Source organism: Nothobranchius furzeri, chromosome 6 (assembly GCF_043380555.1).
Source record: "Nothobranchius furzeri strain GRZ-AD chromosome 6, NfurGRZ-RIMD1, whole genome shotgun sequence".
NCBI classification, from domain to species: Eukaryota; Metazoa; Chordata; class Actinopteri; order Cyprinodontiformes; family Nothobranchiidae; genus Nothobranchius; species Nothobranchius furzeri.
Genome location: NC_091746.1, coordinates 34,961,340 through 34,988,137, shown reverse-complemented (window position 1 = coordinate 34,988,137; position 26,798 = coordinate 34,961,340). Strand labels below are relative to the sequence as shown.

The 26,798-nt window shown below is 41.2% G+C and overlaps 1 protein-coding gene across 2 annotated transcripts in view; it reads right to left on the bottom strand.

The window, feature by feature from the left end:
- The window catches only part of gfra2b (GDNF family receptor alpha 2b), a 303,407-nt gene that overhangs the window by 97,726 nt on the left and 178,883 nt on the right, over window positions 1-26,798 (bottom strand). For both annotated transcript variants that reach the window (XM_054747149.2, XM_054747150.2), the window contains exons 4-5: window positions 7,945-8,144; window positions 2,716-2,903 (exon numbers count right to left, since the gene is read on the bottom strand). In XM_054747149.2, the coding sequence (XP_054603124.2) occupies window positions 2,716-2,903; window positions 7,945-8,144 (388 nt within the window). The remainder of the gene's footprint in view (window positions 1-2,715; window positions 2,904-7,944; window positions 8,145-26,798) is intronic.

Genomic DNA, 26,798 nt, shown 5'->3' with positions numbered 1-26,798 from the left:
GATTTATACTCCCGGTCGCACACCCAGGTCCTCCAGCCTGTTGCTCCTAGAGGTACCAAAAGCGTGTTATAAATTATGCGGAGAAAGAGTTTTCTCTGTTGCCGTTCCTAAAATGTGGAACGAACTTCCAGCCGCAGTTCGACTGGCATCCTCCTTGGCAATTTTTAAGTCTAGACTGAAGACACACTATTTTACCCTTGCTTTTAACAGTTAGCTGTTATTTTGGTTTTTACTACTCCTATTTTATCATCCATTGTAAGGTTTTTATCTGTACTTTTTTATTGGCTTGTTTCTTATTTGTTGACTGTATTTTATTGCTCTGTTTTATGTTTTTATCTCTGTTATTTGTGCGACTGTTCAGCACTTTGGTCGGCCGTATGGCTGTGTTTTTAAAGTGCTATATAAATGTAACGTGAGGAAGTATGGGTTCTGCGCCAAAGGTCGTATTTGCCCGGCTGTGGCAAAGCTGGGTCACGCAGCACCTTCACCCACAGATTAAGACCTTTGCCGCCAGCAAGTCTGAAGAATTCCACAACAACCGAACACCTGGTCTCCAGAAGAAGGACTTCAACCCACAGTCTAGTCATAATAAAACAGAGTCTTAAACTTTCTTTGTTTAATGTTAAATAATCATTTGATCACTTTGCTCATTATAAATGTATTTTAATCAAATGAATCATTATTATGCTTTGGGTAATCATAATGAACTATAATGAATCAGTATACTTAATTAAATAATATTTTCAAAGATGTTTAGCGATGACCTTCACACTCGCTCACACAGGGCTGTATTCACGGTAACTCAAAACACATTTGCTCTGACGCACAACAAGTTTGCTTTGGGAAGAGAAGTGGTTTTGGTAAGTTAGTCAGTTTGAGAGTAAGATCGGAAGAGAGCGGAAGTGCGGAACGAACACCATGGGGAAAGGAGCCCTGCAGGCTCTTTTCTCCCACCACGCTATTTCTGTCAAGCCAGACAGAATAGCTGAAATGCAACCAGCTAACGTGGACTGGTCCCAGAGTCTTTTGATTTCTGAGTTAATTAAAACTTGAGAAAGCGCATCTGCCGAACACTTCAGCAATGTGTACCGAGGTCAACTCTGGACTGGACCGTCAGCACACCTTCGTCTTCTCTGTCAGCCAAGGTGGCATCTGGATAAACATCCTAGGAGGTCCGGATCTAAAAGAGGGTCCTAAATGTGGTGAGGCAGAACACGATAGATAGCGTTCTGATGCTGTTTTTCTAATAAGAACTAAAGTTTAATTGCAAAACATAATTTTTCACTTAGATTCACCTTCTCTCTCCCTGAAGCAATCTCAGACACCTGCATGCACACATTCATAATTCCATCATTCTCAAATTTTAGCACATCCAACACAAGGTCTATTTGTGCAAGCTTAAAATATCAACTGTTAAAGATTGTCCAACAAGGTTGCCAATGTTGATTGTTTTTCCTATGATTGTCACTTCAAATCGTTAGTTTAAATTGAAGAATTAAAACTCTTAAAATTTAAACTTGTCTTTTCATTGAACTAAAACACAGACAAACGGATATGATAGTCAGTTTATCGATGAAAACAACCTTTGAGTCTTCTTATCTCTATAACATTTGGTTATTAATTTGTAAAAAATAATATTCCAGATTATTATGTAGAATGGTTTATCTTTCATAAAAGAGCCAACAACCATTACGCTACATAAAAAAAGGTGGTATGGTATGGTATGGTAATCATGAAAACAGGGCAATTTTAGTGGAATGTTTGTGATTGTGTAGCATAAATGAAAACATTACATAGTTTTCTCATGGGGTATTTTTATAACTTTCTCTGCAGCAGACAGTAATTTTAGTCCAGGGTAGGTGTCCGTGTCCTAGAGAGCTGCTATCGACATGTTTCAGTGGTTTTTCCAGCTTTAACATGTTAGATTAGCTGTTCAGCAGCTCAGCTATTTGCTGCTGATTAAAATAAGGTGTGTTGAAGCAGATAAACATCTAAAACATGATTGATAATAGCTCTGTGAGGCTGTGGAGCCAAACCCTGCGGCTAATCTAATGCTATGGCTAACGGCTACTTACCATTCAGAGCTGGTTCTGTTGGGTTGGCTCCGGTAGATTCAGGCAACTCACAAGCTCAAAACAATAAGGCTCAGGTCCGCTTGTCTCCTCCAAATAGACTTGGTCCCTTTCTTCTCGATTGTCTATGTAAGGAGGGGGAGAAACGTCCTCCACTTCTAATGACTGCTCAGAGTAAAACAAGCTAGCTTCGGCTCCCATCCGTCTTCGTCACTGCCGCGGCTCCGCCCTCTCGGTCCGCCAGGCAACGCCTACTAATGTTAAAATTTTCAAAATTGATATATGGGTGGAAAAGGACTCTGAAGCAGGGTTGACCCGCCCTTTAAGTTCTTCCAACCTCTTTGTCCTCCCTGCTCTCTGATCAAGGACACCTTACCTGTCATAGTTGAGAGGATGGGGTGGGTGCGGGTGTTCCTTTATTCACTGCCCCCTTTTCAAGCCTTTCTAACCTCTAAATAGTTATGAAAGGTGCAAATTTGACCTCTGAATCTCTGCAATTAAGCTCTCCGGATTCTGATTTCCCTGATTAGTTCCTCCCAGGCGTTGATCATAATCAGCAGAACAGGGTGCATCAGGCTCTAAAGAGTGAGTGCATACATGATGACCGCAGCTCACGCCTGATTGGCCGCCAAGTGCTGCTCACCTGCACAGGGCATCTGAGCGGCAAGTGTGCCGCAGCTCCAGGCAGCTGGGTTTGTGCCTCTCCTGGTAGGAGCAGGATGGAACGATGGTTCGTCTGCGCCGCTCGGCACACGCCTGGTCCGGGCAGGAGCAGAACAACAGTGGGTAGCTGAGCTCCCACGAAACACGCTCAAAGAACTGACGCAGGGCCTGAAACACGCGCACACACACACACATGCACGCACGCATGCACGCGCGCACGCACACACACACACACACACACAAGAAAAAGGTTTTCATTAGCAACATACTCATTTCTGTTCAGTTCTGCAGCACCCCCGCTAAGCGGATGCAGATGCCTTCAGTTTGTACAGAACAGTTTAATCATTAGTTTTAATATAAACTTTTTCAGGTGGACTTTGACATCTATGGAAATATGGAATGCAAAGGGCATGAGACTATTTTAAACATACTAGGGAATAATTAAAAAATAATAATTTAGCTCACCTTAACCAGATAACCATTCTGGTTACATAAAGTATGTAATAAAGTCATTAGGCTTAGAGAAATATGTAAAAACTGTCCTAAAATAAAGAAAAGTCCTCTTGAGACCAGAACCTGTCTGCTCCTCTGTTGAGAGATCACATCTGCTGGATCCTGTTTGCCAGAAACATCTCTAATGTGTCATGTTATTTCTTTAGAAAACAATGAAAGCTGTTTGCTCCTTAAGAGCCACAAACATCCTGAAAATTTCATATTTTTTCTATAGATCTAATTGTTGTTGATGAAATAAAAAACATAAGCCAACATATTGTCTATAGATGTAATGATTCTTTCTCTGAAATTCAGCTTAACATTATTTCTGGCTAGAAATGTACCAATGTTCTTGATATGTTTATGTTTCATTGAACAAGCACTAAACTAAGTGTTACCAGTCAGGTCTTCATAGAGCTCATTCCATTGAAAAAGCTCTTCTTAGGGTCTCTAATGACCTTCTGATTCACAGTGATGCAGGGGACTGTTCTGTTCTGGTCCTGCTGGACCTGACTGCAGCCTTTGACACCGTTGACCATCACCTGCTACTGGAGAGGCTGAGAGACTGGGTAGGCCTATCAGGATCTGCTCTGGAGTGGTCCTCCTCTTATCTTTCTGAGCGCTCCTTTTCTATGGCCGTCTCCAAGTTTTGGACCTCCTCCACCTCCCTCACCCATGATGTCCCACAAGGTTCTGTGCTGGGGCCTCTGCTCTTCCTCCTCTATCTGCTTTCTCTTCAGCACATCCTGAGCTCCTTTAAAAGAATCTCCTACCATCTTTACACAGATGACATCCAACTGTACATCTCCTTTAAGCCCCATGAGATGTCTAAGCTGCAGCTGTTACACACCTGCTTAGACTCTATCAAAACCTGGATGGCTGGGAGCTTTCTTCAGCTGAATGAAGATAAGACAGAGATCCTCATCTGTGCCCCAGACAAGCTGGTTCCCAAAGTCAGAGATTCTCTTGGTCAGCTTGCTTCTCACACCAAACCTTCTGTAAGGAATCTTGGCGTGACCTTTGACCGAGCTCTCACCCTGGATTCTCATGTCAGTTCTCTTGTTCGCTCTTCCTTCTTCCATCTCAGGAACATTGCTAAGCTGAGTCCCATTCTGTCTCGCTCTGAACTTGAGACAGTTATCCACACCTTCATCTCCTCACGCTTAGACTACTGTAACTCTCTTTTCACGTGTCTGAGCAGAACCTCCCTGAACCGTCTACAGGTGGTTCAGAATGCCTGTGCTCGGCATTCATTTACTGTTCTTTACTTTTGTTTTTTTCCTTCTAAGGTTTAGTCTAGTTCAGGTAGCGTCATGGTTGTGGTCTCATACGAAACAGCTTCAATCTTCTACAATTTATGCAAACTTCATGTTAAGTTTTTATGTTTGTTTACGGCAGGAGAAGGTGAAAAATTTGGTGACCTACTGTTGTCTTAAAATGACACCAACTGCCATAGTGTCACCACCATATGCAAACTTAGTTTTGTGAACATTTGCAGCAGCATACATTTTACAATAAATGTTTATGTAGCCCTTTATCTGTATGGCCAATCAATTGGTAGAGCATATCTTAAAGATGCATTATGAATAAATGGAGTAAAAATGGCATCCTGTGGTAAAATTTGGTTACTGCTATGACTTTAAACAACTCTGGAGCTTTTTGCCAGCCGTCATAAAATTACAATTGTCTGCGCTGCAGTATTAGCTCACAGAAGACACAGCACCCCCACACTCACTGATGGTAAACAGTAGTTATGTCCCTCCCCCTTTTATTTTGAAAGGAGAACAACGGACAATCCCTGCAGCCAGCTGGATGTGCAATCTGTTCCTTCCTAAATGACCGAAACATTAGACTCTTTTGGGATTTTCTCTCTGTAAAATTGTCAATCTGTTCTTTTATACTGCACCTTTAGGTCCCTACATGTAATTAAAGCAATAAAGGAATGCTAAAGCAAAAAAAAAAGTTTAAAGAAGAGGCATTAAATTATTACTTCACATTACCATTACCTTAATATAATGACAACTATGATTGTATTACTGTTATTAGTTTATTTTTACTAAAGCCCTCATTGCCCCAAATTTCAAAAATGCACAAGGGGAAAAATTCCCTTGCTTTTTTCTTTGTGATTAAGTTAAATGTTAGGAAATCCCTTTGGCTGGGATGTTTTGATGGCACACCTTTCTGCTGTTGGTTAGCTGTTTAAAAGTGGCTGCAACACCCTTTAGTCTAAGCTGTACTGAGACTAGCTGTTAGCCCATCAATTCTTCTATCCTTCTTTCTCTTTCTCTTCCCCTTCAGGGGTCGCCACAGAGAATCACCTGTAAAACATTTAGTTAATCTGTTCTTACGAATGAAGACATTTTTCTGAGCAGATGGCGTTGTTAAGGAACCTATGCTCAATGAGGACTCGAATTATTTCTAAGTGCTACACAAAACACATTTCAAGATGGCAGACAAATTTAATTTAAAGTCTGCAATAAAATTCAGCAACAACTTTAACTACAGACCATTTCAGAATTTATCCCCTCGACATGCAGGTCAACCTCTTCAAACAGCTCATTTTGGTCCCTGCAGCTTAAAAAATAAATACCTTTATTTAAAATGTTCTTGAACAAAAATTGATAAAACGTGTGTGTTCTCAATATTGAAGAAACATGATAAATATTTTTTCTTTGGTAATGACTGAACACTTACATTTGTCTGTTAAGCTGATTTTTGTTTGGTTATTAAGTTATAATTTGTCCCTGTTTTAGTAAGACTACCTGTATCTGAGGTGATTTATTTGAAACCAAACAATAGATCACGTCTTCAGGCATATACCTTTTTTCTGGTGTATTTTAGAGCTATTATTATGTACACTCAACAAAGATATAAACCTAACAACTTTGTTTCTGCTCCGATTTTTCATAAGATGGACTTAAAGATCTAAAATTCATTCCAGATAAACAATATTACCATTTCTCTCAAACATTGTTCACAAATCAGTCTAAATGTGTGATAGTGAGCACTTCTGCTTTGCTGAGATAATCCATCCCACCTCACAGGTGTGACACATCAAGATGCTGATCTGACATCATGGGTAGTACACAAGGGTACCTTATACCGCCCACAATAAAAGGCCGCACTATAATGTGCAGTTTTTTGCTTTATTGGGGGTGTGGGGACTCAGAACCAGTCAGTATCTGGTGTGACCACCATTTGCCTCATGCAGTGCAACACATCTTCTTCGCATAGAGTTTATCAGATTGTCAATTGTGGCCTGTGGAATGTTGGTCCACTCCTCTTCAATGGCTGTGCAAAGTTGTTGGATATTAGTGGGAACTGGTACACGCTGTCGCATATGCCGGTCAAGCACATCCCAAACATGCTCAACGGGTGACATGTCCGGTGAGTATGCTGGCCATGCAAGAACTGGGATGTTTTCAGCTTCCAAGAATTGTGTATAGATCCTTGCAACATGGGACCGTGCATTGCTGAAACATGAGGTGATGTTCATGGATGTACGGCACAACAATGGGCCTCAGGATCTCATCACGGTATCTCTGTGCATTCAAAATGCCATCAATAAAATGCACCTGTGTTCTTCGTCCATAACAGATGTCTGCCCATACCATAACCCCACCATCACCATAGGCCACTCGATACACAACACTGACATCAGCAAAGCGCTCACCCACACAACGCCACAAACGCTGTCTGCCATCTGCCCTGAACAATGTAAACCGAGATTCATCTGTGAAGAGAACACCTCTGCAACGTGCCAGACGCCATCGAATGTGAGCATTTGCCCACTCAAGTCTGTTATGGTGATGAGCTGGAGTCAGGTCAAGACCCAGATGAGGACAACGAGCATGCAGTTGAGCTTCCCTAAGATGGTTTCTGACAGATTGTGCAGAAATTGTTTGGTTATGCAAACCAATTGTTTCAGCAGCTGTCTGAGTGGCTGGTCTCAGATTATCTTGGAGGTGAAACTGCGGGATGTGGAGGTCCTGGGCTGGTGTGGTTACATGTCGTCTGCGATTGTGAGACCGGTTGAATGTACTGCCATTTTCTCTGAAACGCCTTTGGAGACGGCTTATGGTGAGAAAATGAACATTCAATGCATGAGCAACAGATCTGGTTGACATTCCTGCTGTCAGCATGCCAATTGCACGCTCCCTCAATGCTTGTGGCATCTGTGGCATTTTGCTTTGAGACAAAACTACACATTCCAGGGGGGGCTTTTATTGTGGGCAGTATAAGGTACACCTGTGCACTACTCATGATGTCGGATCAGCATCTTGATGTGGCACACCTGTGAGGTGGGATGGATTATCTCAGCAGAAGTGCTCACTATCATACAGTTAGACTGATTTGTGAACAATGTTTGAGAGAAATGGTAATATTGTTTATCTGGAATGAATTTTAGATCTTTAAGTCCATCTCATGAAAAATCAGAGCAGAAACAAATGTGTTGCGTTTATATTTTTGTTGAGTGTATTTATTTATTATTTTTGATTGGCCTTTATGGGTAAAGAAAGCCTTAAACAAAATGAGACAGAACAACAAAATAGAGTTTGGTGTAAAATACTGATGTCATGAAACTATTGGGTTTATTCTTCATTAACTTGGTTGTGACATTTGAAATAAAAATGGACAGCCAGATAATTTTCTCCTTCACTACGCTCTATGATAAAACACTTTAAGTTAGGCTATCCTGAACCATCGCTGCACCCACCTTTTGACATCGTTTCTTGCTGCACGGCTCCTGATTGGCTGTGGCAGGCTGTGGAGGCGTGGCCTTGCTGCAGATGGAGTTGTAGGCAGATCTTAGACGTTTGCAGGTCTCGTTAAGGTTACAGGCTTTGGCTGCATCCAGGCAGGGGTTACAGGGCTTCCCTGCCTCAGAACAGGGGCTCATTTTGGACAGAGACGAGTCTAAAAAAATAAAGATAAAAGAAAATTTAAGCAGTTTTACAAAAACACACGCACACACACACATAGAGAGGCTGTCTGACTGCATCTGTTGCTGACATTTTAATCCATTGACTTTGAATCTCTGTACCAAAAACACAGAATTTGTCAGAATTAGCCTCATTTAATTTTTTTTTTTTTTCATTTTTGTGCTTCCTCATTTCTTCTCTCCTCGAGACTCAGACCTGATAACATTTCACCAGCAAATGTTTTATAATATGCCTAAATGGTCACCAGATGGAAATGTGTTAGACAATAGTGTGAACTATTGTATTAATTTTAATGAAACCCTCAGAGAGTAATTACTGGATGAAGAGCCACAACTGATTCTCTTTTGGAGTCCAGGGCAAATCTATCAAGTTTAGTTAAAATCGAGATCTGAAAGACCCTGTCTTTGATGTTTATTTTAAAGGAAAGTGAAAATAAGAAGATGAACATAATTTCTCCTGAGGACAAGTGGCACTGATGGAAACGGCTAGATTTTGCAAAGCTGGAAATAAATCAGCAAGCTTCAGTCTAACTTTTAATTTTTGAAGTGACTTTGTTCTCCAACCATTTAGACTTGCAGCTCACGATGAGAAACATTCTTTTTTCTCTTTCTGACACAGCCTTTTCTTTTGTGTCTATTTTCCATTTTGTGCAGCCTGAACAGTTTTCTAATTGTTACAACAAGGGAATATGCATCCTTAAAAAGGACACTTGGCCTCCATTTAAAAAAAAACATGTATGAAGGAGAGACAACTGAAGAAAAGATTTGCAGAAGAGACTAAAAGCAATAATATGCCCCAGTGACCTTTGCAGAAGTGAAGAGTCACTGTCACTGAGTCTGGTTCTGCTAAGTGTTTCCTTATTGAATGACTTTTTTTTTTCTCGCGTCACCTGCTGTCTTATGCAAACAATGAGCATTACTGATTGGTCAATTACTTATTTAGCTAGAATAAACCTAAATATTTACTCCAATATTCAGTAAAAAATTGACAAAGTAAAAAAACAAAAAAACTTACATGCCGTAATTTCTGCTGAAATGCAGTATGGTCAGTTGTTGGAGTTAGAATAAATACTTTAATATAAATCAAAGTGGCCCGTGACTATTGTAGCGTGCATTCAAAACCTAGCTTGTTTGCAGATTCGTTGTAGCAGCTATAAACACGATAAAAAAAGAACATTTCACGATTGGAACAATTAGGTAAAATATGATTTACAAATGTTTTCTGAGTCCTGCTGTTGCTTTTCAGGTTGTCACTGTTTCCATAATCAACATCATGTATTATTTGTAAGGATCTCAGGGGTAAATGACCTCTGTTTAGAATGATTTACAACATCAACAACAATAATAATAAACAATAATTTAGATGTTTTTTTGGCATCGTTGAAAATTTTAAATATCTTTTGAATAAAAGTGTATGACTCTTGTCAACAGACCGGACCAGTAATATTAGAAAAAAAAAACATTTAATCTACTTTTTTTTCCTCCAGTCAAAGTTATGTCTGACTTCAACTGTGTCAAAGGCAACGGAAGTACATTTTTAATCAGGCACACCAGTGGTTTAACTCCATTTGGGGAAACTAAACTGAAGCTGTTGAGATGCAGTTTTCACATGCAAACATCATCACTCTGAGTTTGCACTCAGATGCACCTTCCCCTGAGTTTCACCTCCCCAAAGATTTGGGACAAGTTCTGCGTTTTAAAGTTATGGCAAGAATCAATCACACCAGTGACTTTCACACAGCAAAATTAAATGTGAACTCACACACACACACACACTCAGCACATCCAATTACACATGTCTAATGGGAGAGTCAACTGTAACTCTGGCACAGGAATGACCCTTTAAGTGTGGTGGTGAGGGCATTTTCACCATTTATTTTATTTTTTATACATATTTTATTATTATTGCAACAGCTCCAGATGAATGCCTTCTGGTGCGCAAGATGAGGCTAATTTCTGAAACGTGATGCCAGAAAAAAACTTCAGGAATTAAAGGTGGTCACCAAATAATCACCACATTTAAAGCTCTGTTAATTAAGAATCCACAAAGGTTTTTAAGAGCTTGTATTTGGATCCTGATGTCTGAAACAAGTCGAAACAAGACTGTCAAAGGTAAGTCACAAAGGCAGGAAGAAATTTACAAATGCATTAAATGCCTTTCAGATGAACAACTGGGAGCACATTAAGTAAATTGTAAAGTTTTCCAACCCATTATTTTTACTTTGAATTGGGGTGTGCTTAGCATCTTAAATGATGAAGTCTCACATTCTGGGTGCTCCAGCGAGTGGTGCTGTCATGTGGTAAAGCAGATGGGGGGTTTACTCTTACATCCCTTTGTTTTTGCCTGACTTTAAAACTCCAAAATACACTCGCACAGCTAAAATGTTCAGGTCCTTCATGACGGTCATCATGTCATTCTCTGTGTCTTCCGTCATTCTGGCTGGCTGATACTGTGCTTTCTGCATTAACCTAACTTTGCATGGCTCTATTCCAGCCACATGACTGGTCCAGTGCAGAGCATCTCTTATGTATATTGAGGGTGTATGTCGACCCTTACTTATTTGTCTATCAAGAAAAATTAAAAGATATACCGTATATTGCCATCTGTATTTGTGGGAAGGGAATTTATGTGACACAATTACAAAAATATTCTAATATACTGCATTATTAATTTCCCTTTAACCCCTTAGCATTCAAACTTCCTGCCCATGGGACAAAACCCCCGTCGCGTTCATTAAACCTGGAAGATTAAGGGACTAAACTACATTTCAACAGTGACTGTTACAATAAAAAATAAACAACAAAAAAAAAAACATTGCAAATAAAGATCTAAATCTTAACACTGCATGTTTCGTTCAGCATTTGTTTGTGTTGTGAATTATTTTTTGGGATATTTAACAATTTAAAGGTTGTGAGAATGAGTTTTAAATAATAACAGATTCTGAAAGGCTGCAAAATGTTTGTGTATTTCTAGTTTCAGTTTACATTGATGTATTTATTTATAATCATCCATCAATCTATCCATTTTCATTCTCTTATCCTGAGTCGGGTCGCGGGGGAAGTAGCCTAAGTCGAGAGGCCCAGACTTCCCTCTCCCCAGCCACTTGGGTCAGCTTTTCCGGGGGAATCCCAAGGCGATCCCTGGCCAGTCATGAGAGACATAGTCACTCCAATGTGTCCTGAGTCTCCCCTTAGGCCTCCTCCCACTTGGACGTGCTCGGAAAACCTCACCAGGGAGGCGTCCAGGAGGCATCCTGACCAGCTGCCCGAGCCACCTCAACTCGTTCCTCTCAGTGTGGAGTAGCAGTTGGTCTACTCCGAGCCCCTCCCGGATGACCGAGCTTCTCACCCTATCTCTAAGGGAGAGCCCAGCCATTCTGCGGAGAAAACTAATTTCAGCCGCTTGTATCTGCGATCTAGTTCTTTCATTCACTACCAAAAACTTGTGACCATAGGTGAGGGTAGGAGCGTAGATCGACCAGTAAATCGAGAGCTTCACCTTCTGACTCAGCTCTCTCTTCACCCCGACGGACCGGTAGAATACCCGCATCACTGCAGATGCAGCACCAATCCGCCTATCAATCTCATGCTCCATCTTTCACTCACTCGTGAACAAGACCCCGAGATACTTAAACTCCTCCACATGGGGCAGGACCTCATCGCTGACCCGGAGAAGGCATCCTACCTTTTTCCTACTCAAGACCATGGTCTCGAATTTAGGAGCCGATTCTCATTCCAAGTGCTTCACACTCGGCTGCGATCAGCTCTGACTCATCTAAAGCTTCTGCTGTATTCCTAAAGAACACGGTGAAGGTGATTGAATGACCAGTATGTCTCCTGATCTGAACACAACCAAACACCTGTGGGGGATTCTGAAGCAGCAAGATGAGCACCACTCTCCATCTAGCATCCAGGCTCTAAAGGAGGTTATTACTGAAGAATGGAAAAAGATAAATGTTGCAATATGTCGCCTGCTTGTTCATTCTATGCCTAGAAGACTTGGTGCTATCCTTGAAAATGAAGGTGGTCATACAAAATACTAGATGTAGTAGTTTTTGCTGCGGGTGTATTCATTTTTGCTTCGACCAGTTTCAGTAAAACAGAAGACTTTGTGATCTGAATTATTAACCTTAGTTGTATGTTATGAGTTAACTAAGTGTTCAATAAAACCCAGCCTTGTAAAACTTCTGGAAATTGTGCTTTTGTTCATTGAGCTACTGATTAAATGTGTAATTTAAAGGGGGTGTACTCATTTATGCTGAGCACCGTAAGCCTGAAAACTGAGAGCACTCACATCTGTTTAGAGTATATTTTAGTAATTGCTGTTCTGAATCAGTCCCCATCAGTCACAGTGCAGTGAGACACTGGCTTAAACTTGGAGATTTGTAGATAAACTTTACATCTCACTACGAGTCACAAACTGTGACCTCATTCATATTCTATGTTTAAAAAATGTATTCCTTTATGATTCTATTTCTCAGCAGCTGGTGCCCAGATCTTCAGCAGCCAACAAGCCAGATACAGGGGGCAGCCTGCAGGTCACCAGTCCATCACAGGTCCATGTAGACTCACTCACTCACTCACTCACTCACTCACTCACTCCTAGAAATTATTTAAAGTTCCTAATCACCTCTCATGCATGTTTTTTACCTGTGGCAGGAAACCTGATTATCATGGAGGAAACCCATGCATGCTTAGAGAGAACATGCATGCTCCCTGCAGAAGAGTCGCAGTTGTTGAGATTTGAACCTTCCACCTCCAGGCAACTGTACTACCAACTGTGCCGCGATGCAACCATGTGTGTCAAAAATAAAACTTACTGAAAAAGGAGCTTTTGGTTGATTTCACAGTCTTTCTTGTTACATTTTTAAACGTACCTTTATGCTTGAGAGTACGATGTATTCCATATAATAACACTGAAAGACTGAGGCACACTGAAAGACAATTTCAATGATTCACTCTTTTATATTTGAACCAAATTACAAATGCTCTATTTTTCCCAAAAAGGAATATTTACTGCAAAAGAGATAACAATAACAACAGCATGTAGCTAAAGTCCCACTGATCTCCGCCTGTAGAGAATGAGCTGATCTGGAAGGCCAGGGCACCCGGTCGCAGCGGTCTGGCCCTGCTTGTAATTCAACAATCCCAGTCCATATTAGATCTCACATTTGGCCTAGAGATGAGTCCGGCAACACTCCCGGCCCCCACCACTCTCCCAATGGGGAGGGCCGACTGAGGTCCAACGATTTGTAAAAATGCCAGGGCTGAATTTTGGTCCCAGTCCACCCCTGCCTACAACGCCTGCTTCCAGAGGGTTAACAATGCTTCTTGTTGTACGCTACTGAGATGTTGTGCAGCTCCAGCTCATTTTCTACAGTTTTTGAACTCAATCAGCTTCTGTTGCATGTAGCCCAGTCCCCTGCTGGCGTGGTTACTCATCAAAACAAATCAAAAACACTTGAGCTGTTTTCCCCAGCAGTGGCAGTGGCAAAAAATGTAGGGCAACTCCAGTCAGTTTACCATCAACTAAATGACATTCAAAATCCTCCTCATCCGTGGAATGCAGTCAGGAATATTCTGGATTGGACCAACCAAATGTTTCAGATATTCTCAAATTTAGGTGGCATCGCAATAGTCTCTTCTATGTGGGGAGCCTCGCCCACCCTTTCATTCTGCTATGCACGCACAAGGTAATTAAAGTACCTTCCTTCTGGTACATCCTGATATTATAATCATCATCTCTGTGAATGTCCTGCTGGAGTGGATAACAGGATAAGGTTTGGGCCAGGATCCCACGTATTTTATGTGTTGGTGTTTAGAAAGAATAGTGGATAATTAACTGTCACTTCACAGAAAAAAAAATTCTATGGAATAATACAGTACACTAGTTTATAAACAATAGCAGATGCTGCAACAGTCACATGAACTAACACAGTAACACCAAATTAAATATACTGCAATCGGATCCCATAGAAAATGAAACTGTTTTCTGCTCACTCATCATGCTGCCAGCCAGGAGACACAACACTGATGTGTGTCATGAAGCCATGTGCCCAGCTAAATGCAGCAGCTAGTTAAACCGTGAGAAAAGAACAGCTTGGTGGTGACAGCAAGGATGTAACAAGAAGCTTTGTCAGTGAGAAACTTTTTCTGATGATGATACACAAGATCTAAAAAGTTGTGATCAGCAAATGGTAAATAGTAAATAGCCTGTGCTTGGTATAATGCTTTCTAGAGTCTCAGAAGCCCCCAAGGTGCTTTACAACATACCAGTCATTCACCCCTGGAGCTGTGATGGCATGATGCTGATTGGCTGAGTGCCCAACAAGCAGAGAAACTATTGTCTGTTTAATTTTACTATAGACTATTTTTTATGTTTAAAGGTGTTCCCTTGTTTTTAATGAATACATTTGCAGTGGTTTCTAGTAAGAATGAATGCCTTTTAACATGTGCTTAGATGGGAAAAAAATAGAAGTGAGCCACATCACAGCTGAGCTTCAGATGGTGGGTTTCAGAGTCTTATTTCCTGATATGTGGACATCGCAACAAAGATTGGATAACAGCAATGCAACTCTACCACTGACTACCAACGCTGATGTTTTATCACAAAAAATCACACAGGCCTGGAGGAGTTCTGCCGTGTGGTGCGTTTGCTAATGCTAACAGTTAGCTTCTACTAGCCAAAGCATTCTCTGCTGCTTCCTGAATGTTAAACCAACAACAGCCTCTTCGTTGTGAGCAAAGATGGGTGAGTCTGTTCATGTTAAGCGACATTGTGGCGTAGATCTGTCAGGCTTTTCTAATCCTAGAGTTTCATCGTCTATTTTCTATCAGAAGCTAATGCAGGAGATAGGTGTAGGAGACTATTTTCTCGTTCAGCCAGCAGGAAAAACTTAGAGTAACCAATTATAATCTGGAAAAATCATAAACAAATGGATTTTCGGTGTTCTTTGCATTTAACACATTTTAGAGCAGCTGCACTTATAAAATGTATCTTTCAATTCCTGATTCAGCTCTAAATAATCACAAAACAAATAGACAAGAAATGTTTCTCTTTAAAATATGGAATTTTAAAATGTCGGTGAAAGATGACAGGTTGAAGGAAAAAACAGACCATCAGAATATGATGCCCACCAAAAATATGCCATGGGAAAATAGAATTTCAGTAAGTTAATGGCCATGATCTTATTATTTATCAAAGTAATTGTGACATTGTACATTTACAAGGCCAGAAGCTTTCTTGTTATTTTTTATTGCACTATTTAATCACGTGTTATTCAAATGAAATTTTTAATATTTGATTGTGCATTATTGTATTTATAAATAATAGTCACTTTAGAGATTTGTGATATAATTCACACTGAATCGTAGCGCTGATGCTTGTTGCAGCGTTTTATTATATCTGACAAAGTCCACTCTAATGGAGCATGTTGTTCTGGGAACTCAAACGACTACTGGCACTTTAGCATCTACACATCCACACTCTAACACACATCCCTCAGCTGTATAGCTGAGAGGCACTGAGGTGGTGTGTTTCCAGGAAAGGCTGATCACATATTGCGGAGCTGTTCTGCTGCTTCAGAGCTAAATGAAACCAGATCGGCTGTTTTTCTAGCAGCTGAATGTAAAAATAGAAAATGTTCTGAGATGAAAATCAGCGAAGTCATGTCAACTCAACAGTGATCTCCACATGCAGAATCACATCACTCTATTATTTTATAATTTTCTTTCAAAAAGAAAACAAATCTGATAAAAAAAAGACCAAATCCAACAATAAAACATCGGGAATGGAAGTTACACACAACTAAGATAAAAGAAGAAAAGCTGGGTCTATTATAATGCGTCTAAACTGTGTTTCAAACAGCTTATGAACTGAGTAAACATGAGGCAGCTCAGATATTAAACATGTCTTCATCAGGACTCTGAGCTGAGATCAGATTGCGGAAACAAAACAAATTTTGATCCACCATCTGGACAAAAACACCATGACCCATATGAATGAGGAGACAATCTGCTCCATGTGAGGTCTGAAGTTTATCCAAACATGATGTTTGAGTTTGGAAATGTGCAGAGCAGTCGTGGAAACACACACCAGTACGCAATGAAGCACTTTGGCAATAAAAGTGTTACCGTGCATCACTGTTGTCCCCACCTGCTGCATACCAGGTATGCGCACCTCAGAGAGGGCTTCACTGCAACACCAATAAGTAACAGAACAGAATAGCTTCAGGTTACACCATTATTTTCCCCAAATTATACATTTTTTTGGTTAAATGACTTACATCATATAAAATAACATATAAAAAAAATTGATCTTGTGATCTACATGATTTTTACATTTTGATCTGAGTAAAAGGGAAAAAAAGAGTATGTCCCATAAAGAAGATGATCACTGGACCAGACATATTCATGAGCTGCCAGCGTAAGTGTTTTACAGCACCTGACGCTGTTCAGAATGTCAGCTGATGAGTCAAAACGATGGCTCTTTCAGGTTTTTTGTCTCCAAATCAGAGAGGAAATATGGTAGAAGACAAAAGCAGAAAAGCAGACGTGATTTTTGCTCAGACAATAACTAACAGTAAATCAGGATCTAGGATGATTTCCTGTAATCTCAGAGTTTTTTCCCTGTAAATGACCTCATGCTCCAAATAATCTTAGATTTATATCTGCAATAATTAAATACAGAGAATATTCCTGTTGGACCATTTCAGTCTATTCTTTTAAAATCTTTAAATTCCGTCTCTTTCGCAGGTAAATTTTACACAAACATATTCAAGGGGGAGTGAATCATTTAATTAATTTGTTAACAACTGACCTTAACGCCAAAATGCATTCTGACTCCTCGGAGAGGCTATTTGGGATCTAATGTCTTTTTGGTGCAAGAACCAAGGAAACACTGTGCACTTATAGAATGGGGGAGGTTATATAAATCCTTATAGATCACATCACTTCAGGATCAATCCTAAAAAAAACCTGCATCCTCTGATGTGATGTAAGCAGTGAGCTCTGCTTTTGCATCACTCTAAATCCAGTTCCCTGAAACTTTCTTGAAGGTGAAGCAAAACCATGATGAAATATAAACATTTAATGAAACTTCAATATTATAAATAGAAACCCTGTGAATTAATATGATCTGTGCTTGTAATACAAATTCACATCTGTTAGGAATGTTCCTACAGTTGCTACCAGCAGGTGGACCACATCTGGTCTTGTTTCATCTGTGTTCAAAACCCCTCACAATTATTCTCTTTCTGTTGAATCTGAAGGGAACCCCGTTGCATCTTCATCCTTGACAGACAGCAGAAAGAGAGCTACGAAATTCCTGCAGGACAGAAGATTTTCATTCTCCACATCCAAACAGAGGAGCCGTTGAAGTGGGACAATGCAGCCATAGAACACGCTGCAGGATTTACCAGCTTATGCCCAGAAATCTAAATGAAGGCAGCTCAGCACCACTGAGGTTTAGGAAGTGCTTGTTAAGCAAGATGCATTCAGGGACACACAAGAAAGTTGCACACACAGTCCTACGATGAATTTCTACCCTCCTTTCAATGTCCTACTATGATGCACTCAGTTAAATGAGCATGTTTGGTCCCTAAGGTGTAGCTAACACCTCATTGCTGAGCGGATCGATTCAGTGAAATGAAGCAGACTTCGACTTGGCTTAATGCTCCGTGCAGCTCAACCCTGTTGCAGTGTAAAGCATCTCTTACTGACAGCAGACAAAAGACCTCACAGCTGCTGCTGCTGCCAGCATGATGGGTTAATCCTCAGGAACCACTGATTTCCCTTTTTCCTATTCTCTCTCTCTTTCTTAACTTTTTTATCACAATTGTCTCTTTTTGCTCATTTTAAATATATTTTAAACATTTTCTAAATGCTTTTTTATATTTTTACATTTTTTGTTTTTGTGAAGCGCCTCATGATTTCTGTCTTGAGAGGTGCTATAGAAATGATATTTTCTTCTTCTTCTTCTTTCTTAATGGGAAGATCATCAGCTTGTTACAATCTACATAGATGTTAACCAAAAACAACAGATTGTTACAGATCTGAGAAAAGAATCTCTCTCAGAGGTTTGTCTGAAGACAATGCCACACAAGAGCTGCAGTCCACTGAATTCCTGATAGATTTACCCAGGGTGTCATGTTAGTAACAAGATCTTACTTTGGCATGCAAAATGCATACCAAGCTGACAGGCCTGATGCATTGTGGTCAACAGAACAGAGATGGATACAAGAGCAGATGGTCTGCTTTTAACCAACATTTTACCCTCTGTTGGCTCAGTCACTGACAAGAAGGTTATTGAGTGCTTAAGACAGATATTGAGCATAGATAATTAAAGTGTGAACCTTTGATTTATTAATGAATTTGTGTTATGCTGTTAACCATTTGATGCATGAATTATGAAATCTTCAACCATGATTTTTGTTAACAATTTTTTTCATTCGTCTTTAGGTGTGAATGAAACAAATTTCAACAAATATTTTTGGTAAAATTTTATATTTTACAAATAATTTATTACCTGTCCACCTCAGTGGGCAGTGTGCATTCTGAGCATTAAATATGTCGGCTTGGCTTACTGAAGTTCAAATGGAGGGGCTCACATGCAATAAAGTCTTCAACAGCTGTGCTTAATAGCAAAAACAAATAAATAACAATTTTGAGTACCTGTCTACTGTAGTGACCATTATGCATCAAAGGGTTAATTTGGCATCTATTAATTTTCTTTTTCAAATCCCAGGTCCAGGATGGGAGCCCAGACGCCCTTCTCACCCCGCTCCAACTAGGTGCCTTCCCAGAGACCAGGTGTGTTCTGGGCCTGCCCTGGGCCCTCTTTAACTGGGAAATGTTAGCAGGGTGCATCCAGGAGGCATTCCAGCAGACCTCGTTTGATAAAGAGAAGCAGCTGTTCTATGTACAACTGTTCTCGGATGATGGAGCTCCTTACTGAATCACTGAGGTTCAGCCCAGCCAGCCCACTGAAGGAGATCAGTTTTGATCCAGGATGTTTTTTAATCCAAAGTTAATGACCATTGGTGAGTACTGAAATGTAGATGGACCAGTTTGTCTGTGAGATCAGTTCTTAGTCATAACAAAGTAAATCCCAGAAAGAGGAATCACACCTTTTTTCAACTTAAGAGCCATGACCTCAAGCTTGGAGGATCATACTCTCATTTTGGTCAACTCCAAACCACTCTAGGATGGATGCCATGGAGATGCCAACAGAACCACATGACTTGCAAAGAGCAGATCTGAGACCCTGAGGTTCCCAAAGCAAACAACCTCCTCTTCATGACCAGGAATCCAATACAGAACAGGACCAAAGCTCAACATGTCAGGACATAAAAACAATATTATTGAGACACAAATGTATCAACAAGCTTAACCCAAAGTTACACACGTAGCATCCAGGAAGGGTCAGTATTCATCTACGGTTTGACCTTTTCAGTGACCGGTCATCTACAGACATGTATCTGCCTCTCTTAATCTTCCAAGCTGCAGGAAAGATTCACCACTGTGTGTTTACACTCTGATTGTCAACATCATGTACCTCCCTCAAGGTTGCTCTCTGCCAAGCTGCGGCCTTATCTATCCGCTTTCTTCACAGGACAAAAGAAGAACTTTTACATCTCATAAGTTAAATAATCATTAATTATATGGTTGAATGGACAAATGTTATATGAATAATAATATTAATGTTTGAATAATCTGTGCCTAATTCAATGAAGTTTAAATGAATTTTAATATTACAATGAAACATTTTGATGTTATGATCAGTAATGTTTGGTTTAACAAGTGAATCATTATCTACACTCATGCACAATGTTCATTAGAGATAAATTAAAGTTAGCATCACTGCACATAGATATTTTCTTGCCCACAAATTGGAGCATCCTGTATCTGAGAAGGCGTGATGTTCTGAGGGTAGTTTGTTAACAGCTCTTAACATGGCACATCCCGATTGGCCAAGTAAATCATAATATGAGAATATTAAAACAGGATCACTTGCGGAGTGATTCAGCATTCTGTGAGATTCAGCATTCAGTTAGTTTTGAGCAGAACTCCGGACTGCCTACCAGGGGAAAACTCTCTCTAACCACCGCATCTCTTGACAAGCTTTCGACAAGCTAAAAGCTGCCTGCAGTGACACAGCAACTTGTTCCTTCAGCTACTCAGAAACAGCAGTTTTAGATGCAAACTAGTTCCATCCTGTTGTGCCTGGTGACATCTATGGACTGGAGTAGTCGGTGCTGCAGTTAATCTACTGAACCTCGGTACCCAGAGGTCATCCGACCTTCCTGACCTCCAGGTCCTCGAAGAGGGTCTCCAAAAGGTTGAGGTAGACACAGCAAGATTGCATCTGATGCCGTTTTGATAAGAACCAACTTCACAGTTTAATGCAAACCAAATTACTTTCACACCCAAAACAGTTTCTTCTAGATACAAGGTTCTGATAAACACACACCATTCAATCATCATATGTTGAGCGTTGCAGCATCAACAACGTTGAACTCGAAGAAAGAAAAGATGGGACCAAAAATGCTTTCTTCTGGTGTCTTTATTTTAGAACTGTGACACACATTTTTAACATCCACACCGGAGACCACGTTCTCCTCAACGACCGTTAAACACTGACGCAGTGTGCGTGCCCCTCTGGTGGTGAAAAACTAAAAGCACAACCTTCTCAATAACACTTCAGTTTACACATCTTGGAACATGAGTACACACATTTGAACATCTCAACACCCCCTCTTGAACTCATGTTGCTCAAGTCTTCAAAAAAAAAAAAAAACAACCATATTGGTTTTAATATCTTGTTTTCCCTCTCTTCATCTCTTTTAAACACCAAACAAAATACCTGCAAACTTTCCAAGTTTTAACCTAGAAACAGGCTTGATTATAATATCTGCAGCCATCTCTTCAGTAGTGCAATATAACAGGCTCATTTTTCTCTCATTTACAATTGACCTTACAAAATGATATTTAATGTCCACATGTTTGCACCTTTGTCGACTCACAGGGTTATTAGCCAAAGCGATCGTCCCCTGGTTGTCCTCATACACCACTGTCTGTATTTGTAGTTGTCTATACCTTTCAAAAGCTGTTCTAAATATATACACTCTTGCATTGTGGAGGCTAGAGCTATATATTCTGCTTCACAGGTAGAAAGCACCACAGTAGGTTGCTTCTTGGTTTTCCATGAAACCAGACAGCTGTTGTTGCATAAACTGACACAATAACCCGAAGTACTGCGTCTATCATTTTTGTCTCCTGCCCAGTCAGCATCACTGTAGGCTATTAAACCTAGATTTTCCCTGTTGTTTCTCCTAAAGCACAACGTTTTGTCTTTTGTTCCCTTTAGGTATCTCAATACATGTTTTACAGTTATCCACTGTTCTTCCGTTGGTTCCTGGAGATGTTGAGACAATTTGCTGACCACAAAACTCAAATCTGGACGGGTACATGTTACAATATATATAAGACTTCCAACAGCCTCCCTATACATCTTCACATCTTCCATCCTAGTAGCATCTCCCGTGGAACTCAACTTTTGTTCACATGGTGTTTCCCTGGGCTTACAGTTCTCCATGTTAAACCTTGTCAGTATTTTGTTAATATATGTTTCTTGTGACATTGTTACACATCCATCAGACTGAGTGAAATCAATACCCAGAAAATGCTCAAGTCTGCCCAAATCCTTCATCCTAAATCTGGTTGAGAGCATTTTTTTTTACTTCTTCCATTTCTTTTTCATTGCTTGCTGCAATTATGAAGTCATCACCCCAAATAATCATAATTACTTTTTCCTTGTTCTGTTTCCTTGGTGTACACACAGTGGTCTGCGGGGTTTTGCTTAAAAGTGTTTACAGTCAAGTTATCGTGCAGGATCTTGTTCCAGTTTCGACCGGATTGTTTTAAACCATACAAGGATTTCTTTAGTTTACACACCAAACCTTCCCCTTTCTCATAACCTTTTGGCTGATCAACGTAGATCTCATAGTCGATGGGAGCATGTAAATATGCTGTTTTCACGTCCATTTGGTTGAGTAACAGATTCTCCTGTGCTGCTTTCTGTAGAAGAACTCATGCTGGTCAAGTTAGCGGTTGGAGAAAATGTCTCGCCATAATCTATTCCCATTTTCTGACTGAAACCTTGGGCTACAAACCTTGCTTTGTACCTGTCCTGTCCGCTGTCACTTTTGACTGAATAAACCCACATTCCTCACACGGTTTTCTTTCCTTTTGGTAAAGTGGTAAGGGTGAAAGTGTTGTTTTCTTTTAAGGATTTTATTTCTTCATCTATAGCTTTTACCCATTTCTTGGAGTTAACTGATCCCATAGCTTCCTCAAATGTGTTTGGGATACCACAAACCACTCGGTAACAATAGTCTATGGTAGTGTAAACCTCATCGCTACCACAATGATCAGTTATAAAATCCTTCAGATGACTGGGTTTTCTTCTCTCCCTAGTAGGATTCCTTCTAAAACCAGGTACTTTGTTTTCTACATCTGACACCTTTGGTTCATGCTCATCTGGTATGTCATCTTGTACATGTTTATCACTTGTCGTTTCATGAACTCCCTCATTGTGTTCGACTTTATCTGAGTTTTAGTCTGTCATAGGTTGTTCTACACTGGTGTAATCCTCATTTATTTCTGTCTCATCTGTCTGTGTTTCTCTCACCACATTTTCTTTTCTTATAAACTTAACCAGTCGGTGTTTTTGAACTGTTTCTGTATCCGGGTGGTAAACGAGATAGGCTGGACTATTTTTATCATAGCCTACAAAAAATCCCTGTCTACATTTTGGATCAAGCTTACCTTTGTGTTGTTTGTATACAAAACATGCAGATCCAAACGTTTGCATTTTTGATACATCTGGCTTTTTGTCTGTCAGCATTTGATAAGGGGTTTTCCCTGTTCGCCTGTTAAAACATTGGTTTCGTGTTATAGCTGCTGTTTGGACAGCATAGTTCCATAGACACTTTGGTTAAAGGTTAAAGTTTGTTATCAGCATGCATCTACCCATCTCAAAAAGGGTACGCCACCCTCTCTCGGCTGTCCTGTTTTGATGCGGTGAATATGGAGCAGATGTCTCATGCCTGATACCATTTTTCATTAGTAGAGCCTGGAACTCTCCACAGGTGAATTTGGTGCCGTTGTCTGATCTAAGGCACTTCACATTACCATAAGGGGCAACATCTGCAAGAAACTTTTCCGTTGCCTGCACTGCATCAGTCTTAGTTTTCAGGAAGTATACAAATATCGCGTTTGAATAGTCATCAGTGAACAATTGTACATATTTGTACCCATTAATAGATTCTGTGGCTATCGGACCTGCCAAATCTGTATGCACCATCTGTAGCGGAGCTCTTGCTCTTTTATCTGGATCCCTGTTTCGTGTCTGTGCAAACTTTCCCTGAATACACACTTCACATTCCTGCTTTGCTTTGTCTGTTCCCCCCTTAATTTGCATACCATCAACTACATCCTGTAGTCTCAGTATGTCCTGGTAGTTGCAGTGGCCTAATATCTCATGCCATGCCTGCATGTCATAACGTGCTACATTTATCATTAGCATCAACATCTGTCTCCAAATAGTATAGCTTGTCATGCACATGGATGTTAAAGTTAGTACCATCTTTGTGGGTCAACATGTCCTGCCCTTGTTTAAAGGTGACTGTTGCTCCCAATGCATTGGCTGACTTAACAGAGAAAATATTTTGGGGGTAGGATGGGATAAACAATGCGCCTCTCAGCGTAGCTTTACGTTGCTGGCCTGTGTCATCCATCAAGAGTACCTCTGCATTTCCTCTCCGTTGGGCAATACCTCTGCACATGGTGCCGTCTGCCAGTTCTACACAGTGTGTTTCCGGACTGAATGTGTCATCAAAGCTCTTGAACTTTGTCATGTCATTGATGATGTGCGAAGTAGCACCGGTGTCAACCAACAGACCTCTCTCCTTAAGGCTGTGTGCTGGCTGTTGACCTCTGATGTCCGCGTCCTTTACGCTGAAAACATAATCCTCTGCCTTCGCTGCATATCCTTTTCCGCTTTCTTCTGCGACCTTCTTCCCGCCATCTTGTTTAGCTCTGTGTCTGCACGTGGCCTCACAGTGAGTGCTACTCCGGCAGTGACCACACCACGTCTTTCGCCTGCAAGTTTTTGCTCGGTGGCCCTTTATTCCACATTTGAAATAAACAATATCCACATCACTCTTGTCTCTGGCTCGTGTACTTGACCTGGTGTGCCTCTGCCCAGCCCCAGCATCAGTTTTCATGACATTGTCGCTGGATTCAGCTACAGCCAACCTTTCAGTGTCTTCAAAACTTCGTAGTTTTGTTTTAAACTCCGTAAACGTGATATCATCTTTATCGTGTGTCACATGTATTGCAAATGCTTTAAAATTTTCCGGCAGTCCCTTTAAAACCATAGAAATCAATAGGCCATCGCTCAAAGTCTCACCCGCGTTGCGTAGAGCTGTAATGGCTGCCTCCGCCCTGATGTAGTCTGTGACCGTCTCTTCCCTACTTTTCTGGAGCGATGTCAGAGTGGTGTACAGGGTGATAATTCGGGGCTTTCCTCTCCCCGCGTAGTCTCAGGATCTCTCATGCTCACCTCCCGTTATCCGGTGCATCTCTCATAATCAATGAAAGGCTTTTATCGTCTAAAAGTTGGATCATTTCAGCGTAAGCGCCTGCATTTTTCTTACCGTCTGCTGCTACTTCAGCCTCTCCATTCGGTTCCCTCAGAACGGTGTTTTTTAATCCTAGTAAGTGCAGATGTCCTAACACTTTTGTTTCCCAAAGCTCGTATTTGGTCTCGTCTCCGTCAAACATAAGTCGAGGCAGCCTGCTTGCTCCTCGCTGATCCATGTCGCTGCTTTAGCCCTTAGCCCTCCGTCTCAATGAGGCTTTCTGGATCCTTCAGACAAGAAAAAAAATGGCTCCTCCTCAAGTTGCTCCCGGGCCCATAACCTGTTGAGCGTTGCAGCATCAACAACGTTGAACTCGAAGAAAGAAAAGATGGGACCAAAAATGCTTTCTTCTGGTGTCTTTATTTTAGAACTCCGACACACATTTTTAACATCCACACCGGAGACCACGTTCTCCTCAACGACCGTTACGCACTGACGCAGTGTGCGTGCCCCTCTGGTGGTGAAAAACTAAAAGCACAACCTTCTCAATAACACTTCAGTTTACACATCTTGGAACGTGAGTACACACATTTGAACATCTCAACATCTATCCACTTATATTCATCCATCACATTCGTCTTATTTAACTTGTCTTGTTTTTGATTTGTTTAGAAAATAAATTTCTTGATTTTATAAACCTGACTCTGTCTGAATTGATACGAAGTATGTTTGATCACTGGAAAGGTAAAGAATCCCAATTCTTCTGATTAAACATTCAAAAACTAATACGGTTGATATCCTATATTTATATAGAATATCACAGCTTATTGGTCATAAGTAAACGTAATATATTAAACTGAAAAGCAACATGTTTACCCCTACACACATCATAGAAAAAAGCAGTTTAGCCCTCTGGAGGCAAACGTTGCAGATTTGCAACGTTAAAACCTACCTACCTGGTTACCCCACATACGCATTTCATGAGCATTTTTTAACTCAGAAGTACCCCTGAAGGACTTAGTTGTTCGTCCTTTTATCAACACTTATTTTGAGCCTGAGAGGGTTAAAGGTTAAAGTTTGTTATTGGACAATCAGATAAAAAAAATGAAAAAGGACGACTTTCTTTGCTTTCTTCTTTCTATGATATGCATGTAGAGGCTTGCTCTGCAGCTACAAGACCTGGTGTTCCTGGAGCTGCTAATGCTAACAGTAAGCTTCTGCTAGTTGACACATCCTCTGCTGTTTCCTGGATGCTAAACCATAAACAGCATTCCCAGTCGTGAGACAATGTGGATGAGTGAATGTAAAGTGGCAGTGTGACATTGTCAGGGTGCGCTGGTGAGTGGAGCGGAGGCGAGGATCCAAATGCAGGGGAGAAAGCAGGCAGGCAGACAAACTGGACAACTGAAAGGGTTTTAATGATTCACGCACGCAGGACATAGTAACAATGAAGCAACAAGAGACAAAGGACTGGAGGGGTTTAAATACAGGAGGGCTGGGAGCTTGGGTGATTGGGAAACGAGAGGCAGGTGGGAGCAATCAACAGGGACACAGGCTGAACCAAATGGAGAGACAGGACAGGGTGTGACAGTACCCCCCCCTCAAAGGGCGGCTTCCAGAAGCCCACAGGAACACAGAACAGGGCCGGAGGAGGGGAACCCGGATGGAGGGCCGAGAGGGACAGAGCGCCCGATGATCAGGAGGCAACGACGACGACGGGCTCTTGGGGGCCTGCGCCTGGGGCAGAGGAGGAGGCGACAACGGGCTCTTGGGGGCCTGCGCCTGGGGCAGAGGAGGAGGCGACGACGGGCTCTTGGGGGCCTGCGCCTGGGGCAGAGGAGGAGGCGACGACGGGCACTTGGGGGCCTGCGCCTGGGGCAGAGGAGGAGGCGACGACGGGCTCTTGGGGGCCTGCGCCTGGGGTAGAGGAGGAGGCGACGACGGGCTCCTGGGGGCCGGCGTCTATGGCAGAGGAGCTCTGTAGAC